Source organism: Corvus cornix, chromosome 4, assembly GCF_000738735.6.
Source record: "Corvus cornix cornix isolate S_Up_H32 chromosome 4, ASM73873v5, whole genome shotgun sequence".
Lineage (NCBI taxonomy): Eukaryota > Metazoa > Chordata > Aves > Passeriformes > Corvidae > Corvus > Corvus cornix.
This window is the reverse complement of record NC_046334.1, coordinates 66,762,168-66,781,852: the sequence shown is the minus strand read 5'-3', so window position 1 is coordinate 66,781,852 and position 19,685 is coordinate 66,762,168. Positions and strand designations below refer to the sequence as shown.

The 19,685-nt window shown below is 41.2% G+C and overlaps 1 protein-coding gene across 7 annotated transcripts in view; it reads right to left on the bottom strand.

Annotated features, from left to right (window-relative positions):
- The window catches only part of CTBP1 (C-terminal binding protein 1), a 236,084-nt gene that overhangs the window by 46,165 nt on the left and 170,234 nt on the right, over positions 1-19,685 (bottom strand). For 3 of the 7 annotated variants that reach the window (XM_039550322.1, XM_039550320.1, XM_039550321.1), the window contains exon 1: positions 18,819-19,033. The exons of the other annotated variants lie outside the window; for them this stretch is intronic. Coding sequence is in view for 2 of the 3 variants with exons in the window: in XM_039550320.1 (XP_039406254.1) it covers positions 18,819-18,858 (40 nt within the window). In the remaining variant the exon portion in view is untranslated. Of the gene's footprint in view, positions 1-18,818; positions 19,034-19,685 lie in introns of those variants that run through there. 7 annotated transcript variants of the gene reach the window in all.

Below are 19,685 nucleotides of genomic sequence, written 5' to 3'. Positions count from 1 at the left end.
TAAGATGAGCATAATTAAAACAGGTCAGTTCAACACAGTAGGAAGCATTCTGGTGAATGAGGACAATAAAACCCCTCGAGTTACACTTCATTATGCTCTTCTGAAAACCAAAGCAACTCTGACAAACACTGAACCTCTGCAAAGAGCTCCTTAAAGCTTTTTTGCTCTCTCCCTTTCTGGTTCCTCCCACAGCCCCGACCTCTGCTGTCCTCTGTCAATATTAAGAAAATGGCTGATGATGATTAGAAACTAGAGAACAGTGTTGTTGTAAAACTGAGAAAATTTGGAGTATAGTGAAATTGAAATCCTGCACCTCCCACCCAAGGTCCTCTGCAGCCTAAATAATCAAGCTTAAATAAATAGCTTTTTCTGAAAAGATACTCATTTTAAAGGTAAGCAAACAGGATGTATAAAAAATGACAAGCTCACTGAGAACCAGCCAGTAACAACAGTCAAAGTGCCAAATAAAACAGGCAGTTTAAGGCAAAAGCTGGGTTTATGTTATCATGTTACATTTAATCATAATATAACCAAAGTGTATGATGTAAGAGAGCTGTTCTACTGAGCTTTTCTTGAAGGAGAAATTTGAGTTTCAATTACAAAAGCTCTGGTCTCAACATCACAGTTAAAGCTGCACAGAAAAACAGTTAAAATTGGGAGTTATTTCCATGACTTGATGAGAGAAGCAAAATATTTCTTCCCACACATACCACATGCTGAAGGGGTTTGGGGAAGGTTTTTGAACATACTAAGATCTTTCTGATGGTGAAAAGCCAGAAGTGTTTAAAAATGACCTATATTTGCATTTTTTTACTAGGTTTTATAGTTTCTTCTAGTCTCTGCAGTTTAACCATTTTCAACTTGAAAAGGGTCGGTTCACATGCCTTAAAATGCTTTGCAGATAATTATAAATTTTTCAAGGCACAAATCATGTTCTGTCTCTGTAAATTGCATAAAACATTTATCAGTGCTAAAAAACATCAGTTACAGGGGAAGTATTATAAAAGGAATTATTGAATCCATTTTTAAGAGTTAGAGAATCTTAAGGCAAAAGGGTACCCATCATTCTTCACAAGGATTTCTTGCCACATTACATCTCTGACTGTGTATTTTTGGCGTGATCTACCATTTACATTTTGGAAAATGCATTCACTATTGCATTTTTTTGTAAATACAGTTAACATGACAGTTCACAGCTTTATTCTAGCCTGTGTGGCTTAACATAAAAACAAACTTGCTCTAGATCGTGTGTTCACCAATGTGCAGGCAGAGGCATTTACCAATCTGCCCATGGCACATCTGTGCGTCACACAAATGTCATCTCCCCCACTCACAGCGACAGCCTTAGACTTCTGCAGTGACACACTTCATGAAAAATAGACAATTACAAAAAATGGACCCCTTCTGAAACAAAATATAGACTGACAACAGTCTGAGAAGCAATTACATTGGTCTGGTGTCCATTCAATTGGATGTAGTAAAAAAGTCTTAAAATAAGAAACCTTACTCTATTTTTCTACATTTTTGAAACCAGAAACAGGAGGGATGTCAGTAGCAGGATAAAGAGCAGCATGCTGAAAGGCTGCAGGAGCACTGCATTTCTGCAAGCAGACAGGAAACACATTACTTGGAATTTTATCATTCAAAGATAATCAAACCATCACTGAGTTCATGCAAAGTAAACTTTAAACTCATTCCGTTGTTCAGAAAATGGACACAACATAGGGAAAGACACTGGCAAACAAGTTTAACTGCTTCCTACTGGCTGTGAGTTCTGAAAAATTGGGAGAAAATGACAGCTGAAAGCTTGCTCAGTGCAATACAACAGCTATCAGATTAACTCCCAGAAACCAAGAAACCATTGTGACTATTTTCCAGAACATCACAGAAGAACACGAAGCTTGAATCCTTGAACTTGAGATTGAGACAGAGTAATAGGTCTTCATAACACAATTTCCCCTATTTTCTGCATATAAAGCAAACCAAATTCATGCAGGTGTATCACTGCAGAAGTAAAAAACCAGAAGTTATTACTTCTGCTCCATAACTGTGTTTACAGCCACTCTCCTTTTTCTTATTAGGTATTTTGACAGCACAACAATTATTTCAGAAGAACATGTAGCTGTGAAAATATTTTTGTCAATCTTTTCATTCTTTCTGTCCCTCTGAGTCAGGACTGTCATCTCAGCTACAAAAGGAAGATGAAAAACAAGTGCTGAGAATAACAAATGAAATCTGAAAAATAAACCATTGTAATGAAAATTGTACATCCATGAGTAGCCCAGATGAGAGTCATTTATTACGTCTGCACTGTAAACCAGATTAAAATAAGGTACATTCAAACAGTGATTAGGCAGGTGCTGGTCAATTAGGTAAATGCTTTAAGAAGAAACTCCACCTGTGCTCTTTTTTTTTTTTTGAATAATTAATTAGCATTATTTCCTTATAAAGTCTACACCATCACAATACATTGTGAAATGTGACCCTCAGGGGCTGAGATAAAATACTCAACTTAGTAAGAGCTACATATCCCTTAAAGCTTATGTTAAATACTTCATATAAAGGTAATTAAACTTTTAGGTCAAAAATATTTAAAGGACAACATGACTAGCAGCTTAATTCTCTGGGAGGTCTGCCAAGGACCCACAGCAGAACATGGGAGAGCTTCGAACCATAAGGGAAGCCTTTAATTTCAGTGAGTAGTATACCCACCTCTGGATAAATGAATTTGAGACAGGACACCAACCACACTCAACAGCTGGTTAAAGAATGAAAAGTATGTAGGAAGCGGCTGTGCTGGTTACTGAAAATTTAGTTCCAGAGAGAATATGAAAGAAGAGCTCAATCTACATGACAAACACTACAATGCAGTATGGGGATTACATGAATTAACAGTGGGAGTTTTATCCTCAGTGTGGTTCTCTGCAGTCCTTCCTGAGCCTGGAGTACCACCAGGCATTGCAGGGAAGTATGGGGAGGGAAAAAATTAGTTTAGTGCATCCTCTCACCAGTTACTCTGCAAAATACCAAGACTGGTGTGGGACCCATTTAATTTTTCAACAGACGTGTTCAGAGAATGAGGGTGGGGGGTAGAAAGGAGGAAGGATTGGTTCTATTCTGCATGAGGAGATACTGTCACACAGGAAGTGTCAAGGCCCAACTTCTTTTCACAGCTGCACCATGGTTAGTGAAAATCTGGTGTTACACTGCTGTAAAAAGCCCTCATCTGCTGTATTAAACTCTCTTGAACTCCAAGAAAACCACTTGCAAGTAACTGTAAGAAAGCTCTGAACAGTTTTGGTAGAAGGGTTTGGCATGAAGCACAGTATTTCTTTCCCACCAAAGTTATTTAAAGAAAATATTGAATGTAAAAATATGGGGGTTGCACCTAGAGGGATTGGTTTGTTTTGTTTTATGGCGAATTTTTTTTTAAACTGTCCAGAGGGAATGAGCAATATGGCCGCTGAGTAATGTCATGACTTTCATAACATAGGACAACTGGCATGAAAAAAGTATATATCTAACCTACAGGTCTGTAGCACTTTCACTGAAATTTATTAAATGCTGCATAGACTTATGGATTTGAAACTGAACTGTGTGTACTTTAACCTAAAGAATAAAGAAAAAGCACTTCAGTACTATGCCCAAACAGGCCAGATGAACTGATTGTTTATTAAACATGTAAAATGGAGTTATGAGCAGTACCAATTGAATTTGTTTTGCACACTCCCTAATAAATGGTTAGTGAAACAAAGTGTCTGAAGCCTGGAACAGGATGGAGAAATATGAGCCAAAGTACATTAATTCAAATCTTATTTTTATTCTGCATATCCAATCTGTACAAAGCTCTTCAGACAAGGGTCTAGAGCTGTTAGGAGTGAGATTAAATCTCATCCTACAGAACTTGAAAGCAACTATACTGAAAGCAGAAATTCTGCACCCACTTTTAGGAGGTCTTAAACTAGATAGTTATTGATAGCTAAAATAGTATTTATTTGGACAGAGTTCCAAATCTCTATAAATGTGAACATACACTACTAGTCTAACTATTCTTCATTAAGATGTGTGATAGTACTACTTGTTTCTCTCTAAGCAGCAGTCGCTGCAGCACACCATCACAGCACCTTGAATACTGCTCCAATAACTATAAAAGAAGCCCAGAACTTGACTTTTGATAGTATCGAGGTATTTCAGGAACTTCAAACTCCACTAACTAAAATCACAAAATATCAGTGAAATTATTCCCTTACTTTCATCAGTACTGATCAAAGCAAATCGCTAACCTTTATCCAAGTGAAATGCAGCAAATTCCTAGAAGAAGACAGGACACTCATTATTGACAGAGCCATGTCAATAATTACATTAATAAAACAGAAACTGGGTGGCGTTATTTTGCACTACTGAGAAATGTTTAGGTACTTTCTGAGCTGAAACTAAGTTTTGGTGTTAGTCTTTGTTTCAGTGATTCTGCCACGTTATATGTATAAAAACAATTTTTATATGAAGTACTGTCTTCATAATACAGTGCACAGTGCACATGATGCAGTAATTATTTTTTTCTTCCTTTAAGAGTACATTTTTCCTTGTAAGATAGAAGGAAACATAATTTACACTGCACCAGAAAGCATGCAAGTATTAATGATGGGGAATGATGAAGAACATAAATGGTTTCCATTTTCACATTCAAAAACAAGTACCTGCAAATTAATGCTAAAAGCAACTGGCCTATAAAGGAGCCATGTTTCCATGCCAACTGATCACAGAAAGACATATAATTCAACAAAAAATGAATAACCTACAAAACAAGAAAATAAAGAGCAAGTAGAAGAGCTGGAAATCAAGATCCTGACCACATCCAACTATTTTACAAGAACAGCAAAGAACACAACAATTAAATTGCAATTTAAGACATGAATGGTGTGCATCTAATGGCACTTCATCATTACAATGCTTCTAAAAGCTGTCACTCTAGTCAAGAAAAACAGGATAGAGAACACTTCTATTAAGAAGGAGGGAACATTTGTACAATTCTTATGGAGGTTTCACAGTTGGTGGACATGAAAGCACATCTTTCATTAGGATTTTATTTTTTTGTCCTTAAGGTCAAAAGGTTCCTCACTCACAGAGTTGTTCTGGGGTCCTGCAATCAGTCAGCAGAGTTGTTTGTAGAGTGAGGCTGTTGCTACCTGAGCGCTCACTGCAAAATCAGGCACAATAGGAATGAGGAGATATATATCTGCACACAAGCAGCTCACATGGCCATGTGCACACATTTATCTGATGTATTTAAATTTTCCATGTGCACGAGCAAAATCCAACTTCACAGCTGATTAAACTGTGCTACCACTAACAGTACTACAGCAAACAAATAAGTTAAAAGTTCATAAATAAAATCATGGGATATACAGTCCACACATGTCCATTTCTATATGGACAAACCAGACTTAATTTAAGCAAGGAAGCTTAGAAATACTGAATTGTCAAAAATGCTACAGATCTAAATATAACTGGTTCCAAGATACTGACATTTACATGCAATAAAACCAGCAGTTTGAGTATATGTTCTTTAAACCTTGAGAAATAAATAACCCCAACTAAAAGGTCCATAAACCCTCTGTTCTAAATGAATACCAACTGAAGACAGGACAATAAATTTCCATTTCTTAAGATGCCTATTTTATCAAGCAACAGTGCTTTTCTTCCTATTTAGCTCTTAAAAACATATTAAAAGTCATTAGAGGTTTAAAACAGATGAAAAATTATGGTTACAGGTCTGGAAGTTGGAAACCCCACCATTAATGCATTTCAGTCCATTTGAATTTTACTGTTTCATTGCCTTCTGCATGAGTAGAGAATACAAAATTACAAGTGCTTGTACCCACCCTACTGACTTCATATTTATGTGAACACAGAGGTTACATGACAATGGGCCTAAACACTGCATGGAAAAATGCAAAGTTCACAGAAAACAATCTTTAGTTTCATTTATGAGCCTCAGTCTGCGTAGGGACCTCAGTGACATCACTGGATGAAAGAAAATAATTATACAGCCATGTTCCAGCTTATCCAGATAGCATGAAAGATTAAGGGTTTCAGACTTTCTTCCTCTGTCTATTCAGAATTTACAAAGAACTGAATTTTTAGATATGACAGTTGCTTGCTGCCCTTTTAAAAAGGCATTGATTTTTCTAGGAAAAGCTTTGCTATTTAAGGGCAAAAAACAGCATATACATTCCAGTACAAAAGACCTAAGCTGAAAAGTTTTTAAGTCACCAAGATGACTTTTTTTTTTTTTTAATAAAACCCATGCTTACACCACAGCCCAGAAAACTACACAGTAAGCATCCAGCATCCCTAAAATTTTTTAGGTCTCCCTGCCTTTCCCCAGCCTTTCCCTAAGGTTGTCCACAGCCAACTGACTGCACTTCTGCAGTTCTTGTAGAGGCTGAAAAATGACAATTCAGCTGCGTGGAGAGGCCAGGATTTCTGCATCTTTCTTCATGTATAAACTATTGCTTTTAGGCAATATACAAAAAATTCCTGTGCGGGACTCTACAAAAAACAACTAATACAAAAAAATCTACACATAGGCTCAAGACACACTGACTATTCCCAACTAATAAAACTCCATATGTGAAGTCATGTACTTCACAATAACCTCTGTGGCATGCAAACTCTTCTGAAACTCCTGAAGTACAAAGATATGAATTCCAACAGGGAAAAATGTATCTTAATAAATCCCTATCAATGAGCAGCAACTGAAAGCTGCCTGTGCTGTGGCTGGATGACAGTACCTGCACTCCTGGCTCCACGCTTCCCTGACAATTAATTCCTGCTATATTTTGGAAGGACCAGGAGTGGCAAAGCTGAGTATGAAAGGTCACTTCAGCTTCTCACACCTTCACCTCTTCTTATCTATTGTCAAAGAATCTCTTCTATTCTAAAAACACCTTTCTATTTTTTGGAGCCTTCTGAAAGTCAGTTTTATACTACCATGGATGAAACCATCCACAGAGCGCATGGATTTTTCACACAGCACTGCCTTGGGCAAGATCTTAAAACACAACAGAGCAGAAGACTCCATGTTATTTAAATATGAAGAGAAGAACAATAATGAAATAAAGAAAAAATAAATCATTTTCAACAGAGCAACAACTGGAAGGGCAAACAGCAACAATTTCATGTTCGGCAACACTTCTTAGCCTTGGCCAGCACTGTCTGTTTATATAACTGAAAGAAAGAATGCTACCCTGAACTTGCCCATTATCCCACAGAAAAGGTATTGTGGGAATGTTAGCTTTCACCTGGCTAACTTCCAGATGCTGGCAGGAAAAAACGCCCTTTTAAAATTTTAGTCAACTGAAAAATACTCGACATTTTTCGCATTTTACAATTATTCCAAGTTATGTATAAACTAACATAGGCCTTGAATTAAATCCATATAAAATGGTCATAGTAAGATGATGGACTGCTCTGCAAAAGAATGAATCAAGGGGTCTCACAGCCAAACCAAACAGCCAATACTGTATTTCTCAAACCACAGCAGCTTTGCTGCAAGCAGGCACATTTCTAAAATAGCAGAAATGTCTGCAATGTCCATAAGAGCACTTGCTGGACAATGAGTCCAGGAACTAAAAGTGCCATCCCGATTTCAGGAATGCAGCCTGATGCTGTGATGCTGAGCTGGGTATGCGTGACCAAGATGTCGTTTGAAGCCTGTGTTCTGTCACACAGTTAACAAGAGAGAAATGCATCTTGCTGTGCATCTAATATCTGCATGGGACCCATGACAGAAACTGCAACACAAACGAATCATAGAATCGTTTAAATTAGAAAAGACCTCCAAGATCATGAAGTCCAACCTGACATTGCCAAATCCATCTCTAAGCCATGTCCCAAGTGCCACATCTACAGGTCTTACAGTACCTCCAAGGACAGTGACTCTACCACTGCCCTGGGCAGCCTGTTCCAATGCTTAACAACCCTTTCTGTGAAGAAATTTTTCCTAGTATCCAGTCTAAACCTTATCACGTAAGTGTAAAGATAAGTAAGGTCTCGCCTCAGCCTCCTTTTCTCCACGATAAACAAGTGGACACACTTCAGCACCTCAATGTCTGTTTTCTAGTGAGAGGCCCACAGAAACATAGGATTCAAGGTGCAGCCTCACCAGTGGCCAAATACAGAGGGACAATCATTGCCTGGGTCCTGCTTGCCACACTACTGCTGATACAGCTCAGGATGCCACTGGCCTTCTTGGCCACCTGGGCACATTCTGGTTTATGTTCAGCCACTGTTGAGCAGCACCCCCAGGTCCTTTCCTGACAGGCAATTTCCAGCCTCTCTTCCCCCAGCCTGGAGCTGCAGGGGCTCGTTGTGACCCAAGGCTAAGACCCAGCACTTGGCCTTGCTGAACCTCAGAATCACTGATCCATCCTGCCCAGATCCTTCTGCAGAGCCTTCGTGTTCTCCAGCAGGTGAACACTCACACCCAACTCAGTGTCATCTGAGGACCTGCAGACTCGATCCCCTCACCCAGGTCATCTGAAAGAATATTAAATGGAACTGGAGAGAGCCAAGCACAGTAATTGTGGACTTGAGAAGACCCCAACAAAATGAGCAAAAATCCCCTTTCTGTTTTAAACAGAAGGCATTTTTCTTGCTCTTTTCCATCTGGCACTTCAAGTAGCTGTCTTTACTTAACAGTCATCTTGAAGTTTTTAATAAGTCATACAATGTGCAAACTCAAACTGAAAGAAATTATCCCTTACTTCTTCTCTTCCAAAGTTCAACTGTTAAGTAAAAATAGCTCGCAATCATGTCTCTGCTCTAAGCCTTTGCATCTCAGCAGGAGCAAGGGTACTTGATGCTGACACACCATCTCCATATTCCAGTGCACAGCACATGGAGCTGCAGCCTCCTCACTCACCAGTACTCTGCTGGTTCATTTGCATGCATGTCCTGTCAAGTTAATTGGTGAAATACAACTTCCCGATTCAAATATACAGATGGGGTTTTTGCTGTTTAAAGAGGAAGAGCTTTAATGGTGGAAATCATGTTTTTAACTTGGAGAAAGCAAGCCCTTCCATCACACCAGAATGTTTTGCATGGCATTGTGTTCAGTCAAGCCACAGGCTGTCTTTTTAATAAGTGCATTTACCTTAAGCCAGTTCACAAATGAAAGCTCACTGCCTCCCAAACTGTTTCCATGTGATAAGACACAAACAAGATCGACTAAGTACCTACTCAGAGCACCATTAACTAAAGAATCCTACTCTAATTTGGTGCCATTTTCAACAGATCCCAGAGTGCTTTCCCAGGTTAGCTATCATTTGCATGCACAGTTTGTAGGGTGGGACTGGGTACAGAAAAATTAAGTGAATTATCCCAGGTCACTTCTGAGGCTTCTCACAAATGTGACAGAACCACCATGACCATCTGGGCCATTCCACAGCCACTTGGGACATCTGCTACCACGGCCATCTCTGCTCCCCTCTCTCTTCCAATTCCCCTGGCAATAATTAGACCAAATTTGCCCTGAAAGTCAGTATCCTGCATTTAACTCGACTTCAGTACTCACCTAAGACTTTTAGTAAACAGAAACTTCTTCTACAACCAAAGAAAACAAAACAAACTAAAAAAAAGAAAAAAAGACTTCAGGAAGGTGATTCAGTTCTCATGTAGGACATTAAATTCCTAACACAGGTCCTTCAGTGATGTTCCTTTAATAGACAGGTACAAATCCCACACAAGGCAGCTGTATTTATATGCTCAAGTGTGCTTCAAAACTAGAACACACATGCCTAACAATGTCATTGCAAAGCACAAAGTAATTGGGTTTTCCTGATTCCTAAATATCTTAATGCAAATGTGAAATAAGCTTAGTACACTTAGTCCCACTTTACTTACTTAAAAAAGAGTTCAAACAGGCTTGCACTACCTTAACTGACTTGATTTAAAATCATACTTAAGTAAATGCAAGCAGTTTCCCAGGTGTTATACGGGTTATTCATGGACTACTTCTTTCACTATGCACTTCTGTGATCAAAGACATCTTAGATGCGGTTATTTACTATTTATAAAAACAACCACTGTTTAATCTTCTTTTTAGAATTAGTCTTCTAAAATGAAAACCAATTTTTACTAATTCTCTTTGAAAATCTGAGAGAGAAGTAGATGATTTCAGACATCATTTTTTCCTGCACAAAAAAAAAGGAAAATCCCCTCCTGCCAATAAATCTTCAGGGCACTTCAATAGCTGCTGGAATTGTGTAAACCACACTTTGAAATATTCATCATTTCTATGACGGAGTATCCCCAGGACAGCAAAAAACCCCAAACTTCATTTTCAATTACTTGGGAGGTTTTTTTTCCCCCTTGACTGTGGGTCTAAGAAAATAGTTTCTATTTATGTATTTGTTAACAGATTTTTTTAATATATATTTTTTTAAAACAAAGCCACAAAGCTCAGAAAAATCACTAACAGAATTTAACAGACTTAAAAAACAGTCCAGAGGGAAGATGCTAGCAAGGTTATGAAAATCAATGCAAAACTGCAGTATTCACAGTTCTTCAAGTTCTCTATTACCAGCTCCATGCAAGACGCTCTTTTGTACTTTCTTTATTCACAGGACTAAGAAAATAAGACTCATGATTTTGGAGAGTTCCCATAATCCTGGGTCTTTCAACTGAGTGGCAGAACTCGTTCCTCAACTGCAAGTAATGAAACAAACCAATCTTTGAACAAAATTTTAGTAGAAGTCTTATCCTTCAGTAACTTAGGTTTAGTCTGTAGGATGCAGCCAGAATCCTTTCAATTTGTGAGCCCACTCCAACTCCCATCGATAGCAACCAGAAGCTGAATAATTCAACGTCCTGCAGGATCCAAATCTGCTAAGAAAGGAAAAGGTGTGCCTGCAGCTTTGCTGTTCTTCCAAATTCCTACTAGAAACCTTTCTTATTTCCTTCTCTAAGGAGATAGTTCTCACTGCTGAATACACAATGCTGGCTTTAAATTTGAGATGGCTGCAGGGTGTCATGAGACAAATGCCAAGAGTATTTGCACACCTCTGTATTTACAGTAAGAAGGAAAGTCATCATGGATTCAAAACATGAGACCTTTTGAACAAAGACATGGTAAGAGAAAGCCTTAAACAGAAGTCTGACAAATACAAACAACATACATAACCAGACCCAAAAGGCAATGTATTGTGAAACCTTTCAAAACCATACAATACTATAGGAATTAAGTAAACTTTAAACTCCCCTGCAATACTCTCGTCATAGCTAATTTGTGATTTCCTGTACACTCAGTACTAAGAGCACAATGGAACCTCTATTGTGGGCCTCCTCCCACAAGCTTTTAAAAAATGCAAGACATTCTTTTTATCTCGACTGGCGTGGCTAAAATACATCCAGCTCTACAGAGATAAAAGGTCATTTTAGACGCTGCTTTTGCTCATAAAAATAAAAAATAAAAATGTGCTGCCTGGTGGGGCTGAGTTTAAAGTTCACAAAGGAGCAGTGCTGTGGTGACTAAATTGCTGACCATGGATCTCAGGAAGGGCAGATGAAGGCAGCCACTTCAGTTTTAGGGTAACAAGAGAAGATTCCACATTGAGAACTCTCTGCAAATTCAATACAATTCAAGTGACTTGAGAGTCACACAGGAGCTGAAAAAAATGAATGAAAATTTGACAGAATTTATGGGATAAAGCAACTGCAGTGTTCACTGCAAATCTCAATTGAGGGTGAAGGTAGTAAATCCTTTAGCTGCAAGTAACTAGTTTAGAGAGGTACTAAAAATTGATACTGCGTATTTTTTAACTTAAAGGATTCTGAAAGCTAATGCAAACCAACGAAAATTAACAAGACTTTCTGCTGGTAGCAGAAATGAAAGACAGTAATCCCGGCACAGGACAGGCTGGGAAAAAAAGCACAACCAGCACAGAGAGACTTTCAGTATGCAGGAGAGAATTTCGTGGGGATGCAAAATAAAACCTAAAATGATAGAGTGCCTTTGATCAGTAGCTTAATGACCTTTTGTAGTCAAAAAATAATGTGTTAGGGTGGAATTAACTGGCCAGTTCCCGTCAGCATGGGAACACACACATACAACACTGAATTACTGAAGATCACTTCTCAGTAACCCTGATTATATGAATGGGAAAATCAACGACATGAGAAAGGCTGTGATATGCATTAATACTGTTCACTGAAGCACCAGACACACATTAAGATGGTTGGTAGACCACAAATGTGAAAATGCTCATTAACCGGTTGCAAATAAACAGTTTAACATATCTGGTACAACACATTAAAGTGAAAAAATATTTAAGTATCAGTTTAAGAGTTTGGAGACTGGCTTGTGGTTATCTCTGCTAAACACTTTTGTCCTGCATGACTCTGCAAAGACTGAAGCTATGCACACAGCAAGAGACAAACTGGCTGCAACCATCTAATGAAATTTGACTCATCTGGGAATTTTGATGAAGTGCTCCACACCACTGCTTCTGCTAAGCCATACATTTTCCTTACAGTATCGAGAGTGCTGCAAATATGCAAAAAGCAACATCAATTTTGGACTGTTTGGCTTAAAATAGAAGGTTAATTCTGAAAATCCATATTCAGGTAAAAATACCACAGAAGCAGATGGAAACTTTGCAATTATAAATTAAAGATACAAGGATCTGCACCAATGGCACAGTCATTACCGTCTGTCAGCCCCCAGCAGCACCTCTTGCTGACTGTAAGTCTGACTAAGAGCTGCCTGGGGCAGCTCTCTCTTCCTACAAACCCTCCTGCACATCAGCCCAATCCAACTGGAGAGCACGCATCCTGGTACAGCTCCTTTCTGGCTCATTCTCCCAACTTCTGACTCACCCAAGGGCTATGATGACGTTCTGCAGAGTGAAAAAAATCCATGTGTAGTAGAAGATGATGAAAATCCCCTGCAGTGCTGCTTCTCTTCTGGCTCTTTTCTGAGCTCTGCCTGGCCAGTGCACTGTCCAAGCATGCTGCAGGACAGCCCACTGGCCATTCCTCTGCTTGGCCAGGCACACAGTGCATGGTCCTGCCATAGGAGAGGAATACAGCTTGATTGGAATGCAGCCTTGGAGAGTCCCATTTGCCATTCCTGCTGTCATCACATGGCAGCCACAGGCTAATTCCTATTGATCATGTTTGAAGGGTGGGAGAGAAGAACAATCTGCCACATGGCGGCAGCAACACGGAGCCTGGCTTTCAGAGACTCTGACTTGCAAAATTGAAAGCAGGACCACTCTCTTCTGCTGTCCCTAGAGCTCAGCTCTCCTGAACCACTATCTGCTGTGGGCAGACCCCACCCTGACTGTCCAACATGGGTGAGGGCCCACATCCCTACTGCACAAAACCAGACACACCAGGTAAATGTGCCTACTGGGCTGCCCACTGTGGTTTCCCCAACCACAGACATTTCTTGCGTCAGAAGGTCACGCATGAACCAAGCACAGAAGGTGCCAAAGCAACGCCTGCTTTGAAAGGCAGCAAAAGTTATGCTCTTGTCATGTTCCACATGGTGGTGGAGAATTCATTGCCATTAAAGCTTTCAGCACATCCCGCTGGGACACAACCCCCACCCTCACTCCCACCATCACAGGGTGTGCCCGCGTCCAACAGCAGACGACAGAATCTATCAAAAAATATTGGGGCTGTTCAGGAAGGCCATTAGAGCACATCCAACAATACAGAGTTCGGACTGCACACAGGAATCTCGAACTGTGACTCAAGTCAAGTAAGTAATGTTTCCCTGCTTCCTTCCACTTTTTTGTAAGTTGGCATCAGAGCTCCCCTAAATAGACCAAAAGGAGAGGAGGGGTGACGTGGTGTGCTCTGGCACACGCACAGGCAGAAAGAGTGAACAACTTTCACTGCAGACTTATGTAACTTTGCCGGTGGTGACACAACTTGCTGAAAGTGGTTTGGGCACAGACAAGGGACAGCCACTGACCTGTAAATAGAACTGTTAAAATATGCCTTAAAATACCTCATGTAAAGCAAAATTATATAACCACATTACCTTGTGCTTTAATACTGAAATAACAAAGGCTTCATATGCAACAGAAATAAAAGCTTTCTATTAATACCTCAACTTCAGAATTAGTTTAACAATTGTCCCCAGTCCCAGCTTTTTCTGCTTTCTGCATAGAATTCCTTCTGGCTTACTACCCTGGCAGGTACCCTGCAAGCATATTCCTCTAAAAGCCCCTTGAAAAAGGCAAGTATAAAAAAAGATGAAAACACAAGGATGAGCAACAGTCGTCTGAAATAAATACCAGCATGAAACATGCTATTGCATTAGCTACACTTAGTTCAAAGAAAAAAAAAAAAAATCAAACAATGTCAATTTTCAATTATGTTGATTAGACACAAACTGGATAATTAGTAAATGGAATAATAATATAGGAAACATGATATGTTTGAAATGAAGTGACAAAAATATTCCATAAGAGAGAACAAGCTAATTCATAATCCTCCTCAAAAATTCATCTCTTGTTCTGCTATAGCAAACATAAACACTTTATGTTTTGCATATCAAAAAACAATTAACCTATTCACCTCATGCACAGATGTTTTTCAGGACAGGTTTCTTTTAAGTGACTTCTTTTTATTTGGCATTTAATTTTCCCTTGTGAAGTTTTTTCTTTAATTATTATTTCATTACTGATGGAGCACCCAAAAGGGTAAAGACCCAGGTTTGGGCAGGCATCCATCCCTAGGCCATCTCCAGCAGGCAGAGCCTGAGGGTGGGGCTGGAGGCCCATCCCGATGGGCCACATATCTCAGCTACCAGGCAGCACAAATTAGAGGAGCCCAGGGACTGTCTCCTATTCTTCAAGGAACCAGATAGGTCTCTGGCCACATTCAAAAACAATCTGAAGTTTTTACTCACTTCAACCATCAAACCAAAGCTGAACGTCAAAGGGCCCCAAAAGCGCCAAAAAAGTCTAATCCGGGGACTCTCAGTGACTTTTTCGCATCATGAACATTTTGGGACACTTAGTCCGTTTCCCCTCCGCACAGCACCACCACATGAAGCCACACACCAGTTTCACTCAGCCAACACTCAGATGCTGTCAGATTCCCAAAACACTCCCGATCACGTTAATCACTGGGGAGATGGGCTGAGGATTACTGTGCACTGGAAAAGATCCTGTCGTAACCACAGCTCAGAGATCCTAAACCACCCGCCACAACTGGAAGCACTGCCGCACTTCTCCAGCTCTCCCAGAGGAATACTGCCGAGGGAGCAAAGGGTTACATTTCAGCAGGAAATGTTAATTTTAGATTTATCTGCAACGCATGTTTTCCTCATCAATTCACAGATTAAAATGAATCATCATCTTTGCTCTTGAGGCAGTAAGTAGGGGAGAAAGAGACCCAAAACTACAGCTGGGAACTTGTCTTCCCAAACTGTAAATCCATTGCTCCGCTGTCTGGGAGTGAGAAAGCACGTGCAGCTGAGGAACTAAGGCTAAAGGGCTCTGTACTACAACTTCTATCCTCACCTTAAATTTTAGGACATGTATTAAAAGTGTAATTTCATCTCTACTCTCACACTAAATAAATAATTATGGGGCCAGGAGGTGAGGGAGCCTCAGAGGAGGCTGCTACGCTGCTGCACTGCCAACTGCTCTGGGATTTGAAAGCTTGACACATGCTGGAGTATCACCTCATCAATGCTCCCAGCTGGCTTGGGAGGCGAAAACCTGACTACTACTCTTGAAGGCGGGTTTCTCACACACGAGCAGCCAAGTGCTCCAGATAAGCTTCAAGAAAATACAGTTATTACAAATGCACGGTATGTAAGGCAAAACAAAATGGCAACAAGCACTTTTAGCCCAAAACATCAGCATGGTTTCAAGTTCGCTGTTGTATTTCACATAAGCAAATTAAAGATCATGTTGCTTCTCAGCATCTTTGCTTAAAAGACATTAAAATCTGTGCCTTTCCACACACTTACTGCTGTTCAAACTATTTTCTGGTAAAATAAGCTTTTTCCTTTTTTTTTTTTTTTCATACTTAAAATATTCATGTAAAAAAAGGTACTTCGGGAGACTGTCAGTTTTCTCCCCAAAAAGGATGACCCAGCCTAGTCACCGATCTGCAGTAGATGTTCTTACTTGATAACAAGGAATTGACTTTATGTTTCAAAACGTTGGCAAGTGCACTACTGTACCTGTCTGATAACACTTCACAGTATCCAGCCCAATCCTAATCTCTCAGATCACACTTTTGGCTAAGTGCTGCAACCAACTCTGTTTACACTGCAAATAAAACAATAGCTCTCAGAGACTGAGAGATTAATAAATTGAAGGATCACACATTTTTAACAAAGGGCAGACACTATTCATCTTTATGATGCAGAAGGACAAGTCAAGAGGTAACCAAACTGACAAGCGTAAGGGCACTTGTAATTTGTTTTATCATGCTATCAGAACTCCACACGATGACAAAGCATCAGAACTCCATCACGATGAGGAGCTTTCTACACATAGTGTACTGTGTGCTCGGAAGCTGCACGCTCCAGCTACTCCTTAACTACATACAACAACACTCAACTGCAAAATTCACAAAGGTGACTGGAGTAGTTTCATTTCAAAATAGCAGTTTCATTGACTAAACTCTTCTACTGAGCATGACCACAGCGGTTCTCAGGATTATTACTATTTTATTTGCCAATTCAGTAATGAAATAACACATTCCCTGATGGAGCAATACTGAATCTGTGTTTCTTGGAGGGGTGGGGGAGCGTGTTTATAGAAGGACAGAGAACACACCACTGACTCTGCACCAATTTACACCCTCAATGCCATCAAACACGGAGAAACTAAATTCACGTCCGCAGTATTATTTTACATTAACAATGACAAAAATGAGGGAACAGTTTAACTCTCCCACTTTCTCTCGTCTGTTTATGAATTGCAGCCACCTCATAAACACCTATTTCTTGTTCAGGCTGGAAAAGAGGCAGATTGGGGGCAGAGGGTTGTTTTGTTTCCCTTAGGTTTGAAATACACCAGTGAATTGCAAATGGGCAAAATATTTTGTCACCACCTCACTCTGGGGATGGCTGACATAATAATAAACTGAAGAGGATGCTATCTGTCAAACATTAAGGAATTCCAATATTGAAATCTTGCTGCCTTTGGGGGTCAATAAAGAGCAACATTATAAAATACACTGAAGTTAGCAGTTTGGGCTGCTAATTTTACATGCCTGCTTCACCAACGCACAGCTAAAAATAGATAAAACAGATAAGAGCACAGAACAAAGAGATGCACTGGACAATTATCTTTCTGTTAGCAGTCTAAGTTAAACTCATCTTTTTAACCCTTCTTATTTATAAAAGAAACAGATTTTCAAAGTGTTACTTAATGGGATCTCAGTCTGAAATTATTTAAGTATGTTTTATTTTTCTTAATATTTTCTTGCTCCCTTCCTAATATGACAGAATAATGAGATTTAAAATATTTTAATAAGGGCATCAAGCTACTTGCCAAGGGGCTCGAATACTAAATAAGAACATTTACATCTTTTAAGACCCCGGAGGAGGAATCAGTGCAATGCACTCAAAACACGTACACACATCGCAAATATGACAGTTAATTTTAATTCACTGGAAAAGAAAGTACACACTTCAGTTTATTAGGCCTCATTATTTTCAATGAGGCTAAAGGGATGATTATCCTTAGCTGCTCCATCGTGGCCTAAAAGCAAACATTCTTCCTGATACGAACAACACTTACTAAAATATAACGCGCTGTGAAATTGTTCAATTTAAGTTACAACAGGTGAAATTTTAAAAATCAGCACTGCTAACAATGTTTTCTGCCATTATTCTGTCCAGCTCAGCTCTACGACTTAAATCCTGACTTTTGAATTTAATTTTTTAGAGGAAAACAAAGCAGCATAGCAGACTGACTCATATCTACATTGTAAACGGGTTTTTTCTATGCTTTGTAGCCTTCTTTTGGTATCATTTGCTTACAAAATGATAATGTTTATAAACAGAATCGACATTCTGTCTCCTTATGTCTGGGGGCAGGAAAAAAATCACCTTCAGATTAACATGACAATTTATGCCAAGCAATTCTGGAGGCAGATCTGTAGCATCACCCCGTGCATATTATTCATGTTACCTTAAAAAACAACAGCATAAACGCATGCTTTGAAAAAAAATTAAAAAGAAGGGAAAATAAAGAAAAAGAGAAATTGAGATTTAAGGTGAAGAGCCTTACCTCTGATAGACAACCCGTCTGCAGCTCTGCCAAAACCATCCCACCAGCCAGGCCTTAAGCACTTTTTTACAGCAATAAAACGCCGCTTTTAAACTTCCTGTTTATCCAAACACCGGCCCAGCTTCCCGCAGCTCGGAGCCGACACCGCTCACCCCACGAGCGAGAGGGGGGACCGAACCCCCCAAATCCTCCTGGAGCACCCAACACCTTAAACCCCTCCTGGGGAACCCAACACCCCAAACCCCTCCCGGGCGCAGCTTTAGCGCCCTTTGAGTTTGGTACTTCGGGACGACTCGCACTCCCGCCCCTCCGCCTCTGGTTTTTATTTCCCTTTATGTTTTCACCCAACCTCAAAAAGCAGCCACCGGGCAAAGTTGCGCCGGCGCTGCGGCCGCCAGGGCAGTCCCGCTGCCCGCGGCGGGGCCCGGAGCGGCGGTGACGGGCACACAAAGCGCGGTGGCGGCGGCGGCCGCTCGTGTGTGTCCCCATCTCCGCCCCGCTCCCCGCCCGCCCCGCACCGCGGCGAGCAGGCCGGATGGTTACCTAGAGGCAAGCCCTTGTTCAGGAGGTGCGAACTGCCCATGGAGGCGCCGCGCTCCGTCCGCGCCCGCCGCGGGGAGGAGGGGGAGGAGGAGGACGAGGAGGACGAAGAGGATGCCGGGGGGCAGCGCCGCTCGGAGCCGCCGCGGCAGCCGCGGCATATGGCGGCCGCTCCGTGGGCGCCCCCGAACTGAGCGGCGCCTCGGTGCGCGCCCCCGCCGCCGGGCGCGCCCCCGCCGCCACCGTCGCGCGCACGCGCGCCCGCCCGCCCCCGCGGAGGGAGGGGCGGGGTGGGGCGGAGGGGGGAGTTGTGGGGAGCGGCCGCTGCCGCCGCCGCCGCCGCGCCCCCCAGGCTCGATCTCCTGGTTCTCGGCGGGCGCCGAGACGAACGAGACAGCGGGGCGGGCGAGCCTGGTTCGGCCGCGCGCAGCGAAACCGGGACCTGCCCCGAGACGCGATGTCGCCACTGCTTTGCTTTGTTTTGTTTTGCTTTGTTTTGTTTAAACTTCGGCTAAATTAACACCGGCTGCGTTCACAGAATCATGGTATGGGTCAGGTTGGAAGGGACTACAGTGGGTCATCGGGTCCAACCTCCCTGGGTTATCCCAGAGCGCATGGCTCAGGATTGCATCCAGACGGGTCTGGAGTATCTCCAAAGGAGACTCCACACCCTCTCTAAACAACCTATTCCATGTGCAGTCACTGCACAGGAAAGAAGTTCCTCCTCACGTTCAGGTGGAACTTCCTGCCCATCACTTTCTGCCCGTTCCTGGCATCCCAAAACATTAGCACTTCTGGTGTTTCGCTGTATTTGTGACTCGGCTAAGGCTTTTCCCTCATGAACTAACAGGAATGAAAACACATAAAGCC